This window comes from Dipteris shenzhenensis, chromosome 14, assembly GCF_047967505.1.
Source record: "Dipteris shenzhenensis isolate YYH24624 ecotype China chromosome 14, Dip_SZ_1.0, whole genome shotgun sequence".
Lineage (NCBI taxonomy): Eukaryota > Viridiplantae > Streptophyta > Polypodiopsida > Gleicheniales > Dipteridaceae > Dipteris > Dipteris shenzhenensis.
Window position 1 is genome coordinate 44161415 of NC_141609.1, and position 12254 is coordinate 44173668.

Consider the following 12254-nt stretch of genomic DNA (forward strand, 5'->3'; position numbering starts at 1 on the left):
GAAAGAAGACTATAGCCATGGATAGCTATGGAAGTCACAAAACCAAAATGGCAAGAAGCAACATTTCAATATTTGCAACAAAATGCGATTTCGGCTGTTTGAAATTCCTAAGGCCTTCTCCTCGCGTTTTCTTGCAAATTCATGAGGCAGCATGCTGGAATATGCCTTCAGTCATTTGAAGGTGTTTGCATGTCCATGCAGGATGGATTGAGTCTATGGAAGGCAAGAAGTGTGCACAGACTGAAGGAAGAACCCATAAGTACAGTTTTACCCTCACATGCAAATATCACACTTGAAGATCTGCATCCTACAGTGAGTTCTCTGTCTTGACAACTAAATAAAATATGGACTGAATCTATGCATTTCCATGTAGGATGGATTGTTTCTATGGTAGGCAAGAAGATTGTAGAGACTGAGGGAAGAACCCATTATTACTGACCTGAAATCTATTTGTGGATGTGCTGTGCTACTGATGAGTACCCTGTGCTGGGGATGAACCTGTGCTGCTGGTCAAGATGCTGATGTTGTAGAGTATGGAGGTAGGGAGGCAAGAGAGTAGAGACTGGAGGGCAAGAGGGCTGAAACAGGATACCACAAATAAGTGCAAAATACAAATAAGGCATCTTCTAAATCCCACACGTGTGGAATGTAGTCGTTTTTCACACGTGTGGATGGGACCTAGATCTCTTGGAGTTTGAAATTTGGCACGTGTGAAAGGTACACTTTATGCCTTGGAACTTGTGCCATTCATGATTTCATAATCAATTCCACAACCACTCTTCCCTCCCCTGCCTCCCAATCTTTCATCCCTGCCAGGACCCTCGCATCTTCCATTTCCTTCTCTCTCTGATCCTTTCCTACCCAGCACACTCCATCCAGACTGCAACCTGCCTAAAGACTACTACCACAGCCAGATCTCCAGGTTACCTAGAGGGTTACCTAGAGTGCAGAGTTCAAGCTAGTGAAAGAGTAGGAGATTCACCAGTGCAACTCCAACAGCATGGAAAAGGAAAAAAAAGGTCAGAATTCTAGATTGTTTTCAATGTTTTTGACATATATTTCTTCCATATGTTTTTTGACATATATTTCTTCACTCAGCTCCACCCTTCTTGTTACATATTCAATTGATACTGCCCAAGAATGTGGTAAATCACAAAGGAATTTGATTAGAGATGGATATGAATAGAACCTAGAAATTTGCAACAAAATTAGAGGAGAGTGGTTTATACATCTCTAAATAGCCCATATCGCATTTTGCTACAAATTCCTGTTAATGACACATTTCTCATGAAAAGCTTCACTCAGCTCCAGCCTTTCTCTTGCATATCAAATCATACTGTCCAGGAATCAATGAGATGAACCTAGTGTTTGATTTGATATGCATATGAAAAGAACTGGAGAATGTGCAACAAAATGCAAGGAGAGTGCTTTATATTTTCCAAATGGTCCCCCATCATGTTTTGCTGCAAATTCCTGTGTCTGATTTGGTTCTCACTTCTACCTCATTGTTTTGCTATCTTTAGCCCTGTGGAATTCTTCCTTCATGATGAGAAATGTTTTTGCTTTGGAACAGTTGATTCCCAGGCCCCTCCTTTCAAGAGGAAGCTAGACTTTTCTGCTGCTATTATTAGATCACAGCAATCACCAGGTGAGTCATGAGAGCTCATGAAGGAATTATCTGGTGATATCCTATGCATTCACTGATTGCATATGTCAGCATATAGAGTTCAAAGTATATAAGTTTTTGAACAGGAAAAAAGAAGAGACTGGAGCAGAATGCTGATTCTTCCATCACAAAACAAAAGGAACCAGAAGAGGATAATTCTCCAGATTTGCTCCTATTTGAGTTTCTTCACAAATGCAAGGCTCAGAGTAACTTCCACATATACCACAGTATTTTCAACATGGAGTTCACAATGAGCTCTGTACTGAAGCAGCACAAAGATTTTCTTTCAGACTATTGGGATACCTTCAAAGAACTGACAGAGGAAGGAAGAATTGTGGAAGGAGAAAAGGTTTTTGTGCATATAAATCATATTGTCTCCGTTGACAAGCTGAGGTACCATGTGAACAAAAGATTTGGAGGCCTGCCTGATCAATATAAATTCAACTATAACTTACACACCAGAAAGTGCAGAGTGCTTGAGGAAACCATGGCATTCCTTATGTACATTGTCTTCAATCAGGAGTCTTTGGATGAATAAGGGCAAGAGACTGAGGAAGAAGACACATCTGAAGCAGAGGAAAAAGAGGATGTTTCTTTGGTAACAGAAATGGTAGAGCAAGAAGAAGATATCAACCTTCAGGATGAGGGGCTGCAAGTGGCTGCTCTTGACCTTGTTCAACTGAGGACAAAAACTCTGAGGGGAGCAGAGCCAATTGAAGATTTTGATGTTCAGAGCAGCAACTATGTAGTGCCCATGCTTCCAGGTGTCTTGATTGGTGGAAAAGATTATGTTTTCCTCCATGATATAGAGTGTATGTTCAATTTGAGGGAGGACTATGCCATTTCCCTTATTGCCCAGGCTTCAAGGCTTGACAAGGAGGTTGGCATAGAGGATGACCATTCACTACTGGCTTTGGAAACAACTTTTGATCCTGTAGAGGCCCTTACTTTTTGTTTCAAAGAGGCTGAAAAGTTCCAAGAGCCAGATGATGCTGCCTTCCAGCTCACATAGGAAGCTATGAATCTCTCAGCACGATACACATTAAAGCCTAAAGAAGAGGCTGGACAAGAGGGGAGAGGAATAAATCTTTGGAAAGATGAACTGCTTGTTGCTGATGAAAATGAGAAGGTACTTCAAATCAAATACTTTGTCTTCTGCTTAACTTTGTTTTGTAGGTTGTGTATTAGGCTCACTCCAATCTTTTGATATGTGGCAGCTACAAATTGAGGATGACACATTCCTCCAGAGATCAAGTGGAAGCAGGCCGGTTGGGTTTCGCAAAATGTCAGGCCTAGCTCATTATATTCATGATCTAGGCAGCACTAAGATCTTGATTTACCATCGGCAGTTGAGCAACAATGGAGAAGCCATTGTTTACTTCTTAAAATGTTTGTCCAGGGCTTTAGGTGGACATGATCTTTCATGGCAAAAGGAAAAGATCATTTTGATAGAGAGGTTGCCTGCCATAGATATATTTGGAGACTATGTGAATAAGCAGGCCTCTAGGGCCGCTTACTTTTTGTCTTACACTTCTTATGCATTAGCATGTGGTGTTAAGGAGCCCAAATGTCTAGAGGGCTATGGAAAACACAAGCTCATAAGGTTTCGAGAGCCACCCATGATTGCATCAGGCCACACAATCTAAGAAGAAGAACAGGTGGAGACAGCTGAAGAAAAGGACACCCCTCCCAGACAAGCAATAGAGGCAAGCATTGATAAACAGACAGTCGACATCAAGCCAATAAAGAAGAAAAAGACTCCAATTAAGATTAAAAAGAGAGTTCCGATTGGCAGGCCCTGGGAGAAATAGGATTTAGTCATCAAATATAGCACAAACATTATATTAAAGTTGAACTGATTTGTACAAAGTCTTTGATATTTGGTATGATCTTGTATAAATGAACAATAAGTTGAAGATGAAATGATTTGTACATTTAGATAGAGTGGTGTCGTGAAATATTAAACAAACAATATATTGAAATTGTGAACAAATTGTATTACGTTTAGATCATATGTTTCACAAAAGAAATACTTTTGATGCATAACACCAAGAGTCACTTGTTCCACAAAAAAAAATTCTATTGATTGAGTTTGAAAACATGTGGACATAACACCAATAAGTTCCAAATGAGTCCTATTCATGTTTACTTGTCCATTTATGGTTTCTAAATATCTTCGATTCCCTCCATTGTCTATGTCTCTCTGCTGCCATTGAATTGTCTAGAGTTTGTCTTCGTCTTTGCTTTTGAGCTAGAAGAAAAGCAAGCTTGATTTTGGAGCTAGCAACTTTTCTTTTAGCATGCAGCCTCTGTAGTATGCCTCGGTAAAACCATTGGAAGACTTCCTTCAGACTATTTGCCTTCTAACTCCCTCCATAGTGTTGTGTGTGTCTGAAAAATGCATTACGTGCCATGTAGTGAGACTTCTCCATGCCTTGGGTAGACCAAATTGCTAGGCATCCATGCTTCTTGACAAAATAGGGAAGGTGGTTGTAGATGATATGCTGTAAGACATAAGAATGCATAGTAAGTAATAAAAAAAAGAGGATCACACTTAAGTAAAAGAAAAAGACAGAACCTTACCATGTAGTGAGTTATATTGCAGGCTATCCACGCGTCTTTCATTGACTTCCCAAAATGTTTAATTACCTCCTCAAAGTTCTTGTAATCACTCTTTGTCCATGTTACTTTGTCACAGAACATGAAGAGTTGATCAAGAGACCTCCACACCTCTGCCTTCCTATTTCGTGCTTCCCCATCTGCCTCATGATCTTTCACAGCATTATGGACTTGCTTCCACAATCCATAATTAATATTTGAAACTGTTCTACCTTGCCTTACTTGCTTACTGTGTTTGGGTCGAGACAAGAATCTTCTTGCCTTAACACCACCAATAGAGGGCTTGATTGGTACCTCCTTGCCATTGGTAGACTTTTTAAATCCTTTGTGATTTGAACATCTCCTCCATGCAGACCTATATCGGATAACACTTTTTCCAATGCTTGAAGAGCATCCTTTCTATTTTTTTCGGGACGAAGTTTCCAAGCAAATCCAATATATAAAAATAACAATTTCTCAATAATTCGACATAGACCATGCAATGTGCAGATGTGAACATTATATAGTGGAATGTCCAGAATGGCCTTGAAGTCAGGGTCAACTTTATCTCTATTAGGTGCTCTCTTCCACCATTTTGAATCCATTACTTGAGCTGATTCTTTGTAGTAAAGACAAGGAGACTTTGAGTTGCCTCCTTTACTAATGTTATAAATGCACTTAAGTGTTTTAAGATCCCCGGCCATGTGCCACTCTACTTGAAAATCACCTTTTCCTGCAACATGGAGATTCTCGCCTTGCACTTGTCTTTTGATTATTCTTGGTATTTCCGTGTGGTGAAACACCTAATCTAGTGTTTCATGGTCTTCTATCTTCACTTGCCAGATTATAGAAAACAAAAGTCTTACTATAACAGATTTGAAAATAATGACCAAAATCAAGTATAAAACAAAAAATGATCATACTTGGAACGAGCCTAACCACCATATCTGTTTCTCTGACTGCACACTAAAATACTTCGAACTCACTTCAGTCAATGATGTATCAATTGCTCCATTCATCAATGTAATAGTAACTCTTTCCATTTTCTTTTCCTTTACAACCTCACACTCATCCAGTTTGATAACAAATTTCAGAATGCCTTTGCACTCCTCAAATGTTATTCCATAAAACTCGACCATTCTTCTTTGAAGTTGTTGTAGATCTACAAATATATTGTTCCAAGGATCATACACTGTGGTTCCTTTATCGCCATGAAATGTTTCTTCAATATGGATATATTGCCCAATAAATTCATCTATACTTTCATTCAAATGACCTCTTATCCTCCACACGGTTGCTGGATTTGGCAGTAAAACTCGTTTAATCCTTTGATCTTTCAAAGTTGAGGATATCGCATGGAAAATTGAACTATATCCCTTCCTGCTAACTCCACTAACATCAAGAGCCTCTTGGATTATAGTGCCATCAACTTGATTATTGGATACAAAGTCCTCTACAACATTGCGTTTGACTGTTTTGTATTTTTTTTCTTCAATCAAACCTTTTGCTACACCGCAAGAAAGCAATCCTTTCATTTGTTTAATAGGAAAAAGGTTCGGGTCCATATTTTCTTTTGCAGGCTCCAATAATTTCCTGTAGTAACAACACAATATGCCTATATCATTCAGCACCTCCATTCTTGTTTTGCGATAATTAACGAAATAGATATAGTCATTTGAGAGCCTTTTTGAGTATACAAAATGATAAATTTCAATCTAACCTTTCTTCTTGAATTCGTCGCTTGCATCCACCAGTCTCAGCCTTCAAATTTGCAATGTTTTTAATCTTCCTGCTACGTAGTTTGTCTCCAAGCATGGTTCTCTTCTTTCTTCCTCTTGTCAACTCTTTTTTACTCTTTGAATGCTCCTCAATTTCATTCTGTAACTGCCACTCCAATTTTGCACGAATGGCTATCTCCTGCATCTTGGCTCCCTTTTCTTGTAGGTAGATCATTTTATACGTTTCCGCAAATGCAGACTGCGCTGAAATATAACCAAGAAGTCCATTTTATCCATTGCCGGCAAACCTCAGTAATGCGGTGGGATTGACAAATGGAGGTGTAGAGTTTTTTACTTGACATTTTGGATATATGCTTCCATCGCACCATAAGTCAATATGTTGAAGCCCTTCTCTTCTCATATTTTCCCGCTGTTGAGCATTCAGCACCATATCCTTTCATCTTTTTTGTGGTGGAGCATATTGTTCTTCTAAGTCGATGTGAAGATGGTGTAATTGCTTCTTCTGAGATAGTGACTCACTAGTATCGGCCATTTTTTGTGCTTCTGAGGTTGCGAAGTTTGTTTTTCAATCTCATAGTCGTTTTGTAAGATGAATCGTGGAAGTGTGGCGATATCCATGTGAATATTTTGAAAACTTGCAATCACCAAGTTCAGTGATGGATTCTTTATGAAAGGCCTGCACACGTTGGCAAAAGAGATGCGGAATCTTTGATAAACAAAAAAAAATCTAAGGAGATATTTAATGCAAAATCGTGTTAGTCAGACAAAAGATTATCTTATTCCTTTTTGAATTGACAGTTCTGTAGTGCTTACTGACAGTTCTGAGCCACGTTTCCGTATTTTACTATTTTTGAGGTCCTTTAGGAGAGAAATAAATCAAAAAATAGTGAATTTCTTATAGAGGCCCAAAATGAGTTCCCTTTTTCCCTAATGATAGTGCTTATGTTAGAGGTGAGCTTTGTTTTGCCAAAAGTGTCTCAAAACAATGTGGTGTGTTTCATGAAAAGAGTGGAACTTTGTTTTTTCATCGAGAGCACCTCCTAGTCTTATATAGAGGTTCAGCTTGACATAACCTTTCATTTAAGCAACATTATTTAATTAAAAAATAATAATTAGTGGAGATTCACAAAAAGGAGATCTATTTAATAATGTTTGAAAGTATTTTATTTATTTTCTGAGAAAAACAGGATCTTCCTAGAAATGCATATATACAAATTAAAGAGCGAGGGACAACGTGGATGAAGACGATGAAGTCATTCATGAGTCTTTTCGAGTTGGATCGCCATAGCCAGAGCTTGCAGCTCCATGGCTATGGCGGACTGCTGCTGGGCTTGGTCGCGTTGGTCCTCTCTTGCTGCTTCCTCTCTCTTTGGTACTTCTACTGGTATCGCCCTTCCTCCGTTCGTCGCTCCCTCCTTCAGCAAGGCTTCGCCGTCCTCCCTTACCGTCCCCTCGTTGGCGATTACCGTCAGCTCAAACGCCTCGAAGCCCTTGCCCAGCTCTCCGACTTGCCCTCCCCCTCCGACCACAATATCCTCCCCCGCTTATTCCCCTTCTACCTCAACTGCTTCAACCAGCTCCGCGGTGTGTAGTTCCTGTAATTCGACGTGTGCTTCTGTTTTAATAGCTTTGGTCTCAGTTCACTTACCATATCTGCTGCTTTTCCTGCAGCTGATAATGTCTTCCGGTGGGGTACTGAGCCCACCCTCGTCGTCGGTAACCCAGAGGATGCCAAAATTCTCCAATCTCTGGACGTTAAACGGTTCATGGAAGCCGACGTTACCATGAAAACCTTCCACCCCTTGTTTGGCCAAGGCCTTCTTTTGGCCAATGGCGACGCTTGGCACAACCAGCGCAACATCCTGTCTGAAAGTCTAAGCGACCAACTGGTGTGCTCACAACAGGAAATGGTTACGGACATTTCGACCTGTGCATTGGAAATGGTTCGATCGTGGGAGGACGTCATCACCGAACAAGGAGGGCATTCGGCCGAGATTGAAGTTGCTCTTGGTATTGAAAACACCACGGCCGATATTCTTGCTGGCACATCGTTTGGCTCTAGTTATGAGAAAGGGAAGAATGTGTTTGAGAAAGAAACGCAGCTTTATCATCTCCTCACAAAGCTTAGCAGTAAAAACACTTTAATTCCAGGTTATCGGTAAGTCCCTGCATGTACTTCTCGATTTATCCTCGGAAATCGTTTACCAACTAGCTCGTTCTGGTTATGAAACGAGTGATCTGCGCAAATGTGACAGGTTTCTTCCCACTGCCGCAAATCGTAAGTGCGTGAAACTGGAGAAGATCGTGAACAAAGATCTTCGTGAGATAGTGGAAGCACGACGTAAGTCTGGAGCTGCTGGTTCATACGGGTCCGATCTGCTGGGTTTAATGTTGGCCGCAGAGAACTCAGAACCCGACCGCAACGGCAAGAGGGTACGCCTTACCACCGAGGAGGTGATAGATGAATGCAAGACCTTCTTTTTTGCTGGGCGCGAAACAACGGCCAACCTACTCGCATGGACAATGGTCCTTCTAGCGCAGAGCCAGGAGTGGCAAGAGCGAGCACGGGAGGAAGTGTTGGAAATCTGTGGCAAGAAAGGAGAGCCAAAGGCAGACCAGCTGAACAAAATGAAGATCGTAAACCCGAAAACTTCCCCTGTCTTGTACCTGCGTTAATCACACCATCTTCATTTTTCATCTCAATTCGATTGTGCGAGCTGAAAGCGCAGATGCATCAACTAATGCCATGCTAGCGTCCAGTTGCAGCTCTATCGTGTGGGAGCTCTTAATGCAAAATTCCATCAACAGATCAACTGATGCTTTTGTTTATATGTTGTTGTTGCAGATGCAGATGATTCTGAACGAGTCGCTGCGCCTTTATCCACCAGTCGCACAGCATGGGCACCGTTTGTCGGTTCCAAACCAAGGAAGCTTCAAGCTGGGGGAGAGAACGCTACCGTCAGGGACGGCGTTCACGATTCGATGTCTATATATACACAGGAGCAAAGAACTATGGGGAGAGGATGCGGATGAATTCAAGCCGGAGAGGTTCATCAACGGGGCTGCGAAGGCATGCAAGAATCCACATGCGTTTATGCCGTTCGGAATTGGGCCGCGAATGTGCATCGGGGCGCAGACGTTGGCGATAATGGAAGCGAAGGTGATGATGGCGACGATCGTTCAACGCTTCAAGTTCGACATCTCTCCAAACTACAAGCACGCCCCCGTCGCCCCCATCACCATGTCTCCCAAGCACGGGGTTCATGTCATCCTTCATTTGGTGTAAGCTTATAGCCTTATGCAAACATAGCTTACTTACCTATAATTTGTCTTTCTTTGAACGGATTTTGGGTTTTGCACACCTTTTAATTTGGATTCTCGGCCATAGTTTGGCGTATCTTCTAGAATTGGTTATGTAACTTGTCATGCTATTTAATTAGCTTAAATTTTATTTTCTCATATATGCGTTTCATATATAGTCCAGTTTCTTTTTCCTTTTAAAATTTTTTATAAATTAAAGCACAAATCCGAGTTTCAATACTAGGGTTCAAACCCTAGAAAAAAAGACCAGATACAAAAAGATGCAAAAAAATGGGCATAAAACCCAAGGCCTACACTCACAAGGAGAAAGGGGTTACCTTGTAAAGGGGATGGAGCTATATCGTGCATTTCATATATAACCCACAAGTTATACTTTCGTTCGTAACTATTGAATGAAGCTTTCTCCGTGAGTTGAGCGCTCTTCAGGAATATAGTGTCTTATCCCACTTTTCACTTCCACAACAACACAATGCATCCATAGATGCATCTGGTAGACACCCAAAATAGCAGGCGCGTCTATAAACGCTGATAAACTTAATGAAAATATGAATGCGTCTATTAGTGTGATTATTAGTGCGTCTATCAACGTGGTTATACATGTGTTTAATAGTACATCTACACTGTATAATAGATGTGCCTTTAGACGTGCATCAGAGTTTGAAACTATATTGTAGGCTGATAACTGTGCATCACAAACATTGCCCATGATTACCAAAGCACCTAATTTAATAAAAATATCAATGCTATACACGTGTCACACATGATAATATGCTTTTTTCTAAATGCACATATACAAAAATTAAGTGAGGTGAGGAGAATAAGACAATATATAAAATAGTTTTGCCAATATGTTAGAAATTTGGATGATACAATGATGGTCTATGGTTTGGTCTCATCCTCAATGAGATCAACCCTTGCCAAACTATCTACTTCAATATCAAAACCAATGTGGAGATCTACAAATACATGCAACCCACTACTACTAGTGCTACTGTGCTCATCGAAATAAGCATCACCAATGGCAGGCTCGTCCTCATGGGTAATGGCTTGAATTTCTGTATCTCCTATCTCATGACTCTCTCATATCACGATCATCATCACCTCTATGTCCATGATCATTCTCCATATGCTCCATATTTAAAAATGTACTATACATGACTTTGGAATGTGGCATAATAGGTATGACTTGCCACCACCTATTATTATCCACCATTGGTTGATAGAAAACCTATTCAAACACGAATACAAACATGTTATTTTCCTTGCGTTGAAGGTATCAAATATAATAAAGTGAGTATTTTTATATATGTGTACAATACCTATTCACATTGTTGCAGTAGTACTAGTGTGCCCTTCTTGCTTTGCCAAAACTTTATGGAGTCAATAATTACAGAGCCAATTGCATGGCATTTGATTGTTGCATTAGGGCCTCTTTCCACCATGTCCTTAAACCACTTGACATCCAAAACATACACAAAGAAGTGTCGAAATTCAAGCTTAATAATATCTTGGATTATGCCACATCAATCATCCATAACTCCATTGGCTCCCTCAAAGCTAGCAATGACACCGCAATTTTGTCTGTTTCTCTTATCATTAATTTATTGTGTCCAAAAAAGCTTGCCCTCACACCATATAGCATTGAGCATACCCATCTTTTCATCACATTACTATTAAGCATGCAATAGAGGTTTAGATTATTAAGAAACTCCCTGTCCATTACTTTGCTTCGTCCTTTTCCTTGAGGCACAATAGAGGTTATCCTTAGTTCTTCTTCATCTCTCCATAGTCATGGGAGAGAGCTATCCACATCAATAAGAAACTTGGACATATATACAAGTGATTCTTGTACTAACCAATACTTGGCCATGCTACCTTCAGGCCTTGCATTTTTCCTCACGAAACCCTTCAAGGTTTTTATGAAGCGCTCGAGAAAGAACAACCATTGTGCATGTACAATGTCGCATATAGCAATCTCATCCACCAAATGTACTATGAGATGCAGTTGGATTGTGAGAATAGAACGTGGAAAGGTCTCCTCCACTAAACAAACCACCTTTATTGACATAACTCAAGCATCCTTAAGCGTGGTGGGATCTATTTCCTTTGAGCTCATGTAACTAGAAAGAAAAAAGTGCACCATATTAGCAATATGAAAACCTTGCATCACACATTGATATGCTTCACATTTTGTATAATGTGAAGTACCTCACAAGCTCGTCCATCTTGTAAATACAATCTTTCACATCCTTCGATGCACTATGAGAAATGCTAATAAGTAGTATGAACTGAACAGATGAGCGATGGTTAATTAGTTGCTTCTACACTCACAAATTTGAAAGGAAAAAGAGATTATGCCAAGTCACACTTACTTGGAGCATCTTGTGCGAATCATGAGATTTCAAGATGTATGTTGTCTCTGTGCCAACATGGACTTAGGTAGTATAGAATGTGGGTGTAGAGTAGCGGCAAAGCTCCGCTTGTACTTGTATAAGGCTAGGAATAATCTCTCTTAGGAATCCTCAACATGCAAGTTCTACTTGCAACTCCTACATGCAAATCCTACGTGTGATTCCTACATGCATACATGTTCTGGTTGCAACTTCTACTTGCAACTCCTACATAAATGTCTTACAATCTCTACCTGCAGAGAGAGAAGCTCTCCAACTTGTATAAATACCCTATAATGGAATGAAGCCCACACTCTTTGGGGCATTGTGTTGAGTTCTACTTTGGTATTCCAAGCAATTGTCTTGAGTGTCCATGCTTCCTTGCACTCCACATCCAAAAGCATGTCCTAACCTTGCAACTCCTCCTCTCCTCTCCTCCAACCTTGCAATCCATCCTCTCCCTCTCCTCCTCCCCTCTCCTCCGCCTCCTCCTCCTCCTCCCCCTCGTCCTCCCTTCTCTTTATCTCCTTCCCCCCCATG

General features: G+C 40.6%; 1 protein-coding gene across 1 annotated transcript; it reads left to right on the forward strand.

Moving 5' to 3' along the window:
• The first annotated feature begins 7910 nt into the window (after positions 1-7910).
• LOC147894682 (cytochrome P450 72A14-like) lies at positions 7911-9289 on the forward strand. Its single transcript, XM_087385193.1, has 3 exons — positions 7911-8161; positions 8259-8640; positions 8849-9289. Exons 1-3 carry the CDS (start codon positions 7911-7913, stop codon positions 9287-9289), a joined length of 1074 nt encoding a protein of 357 aa, XP_087241319.1.
• Positions 9290-12254: the final 2965 nt, after the last annotated feature.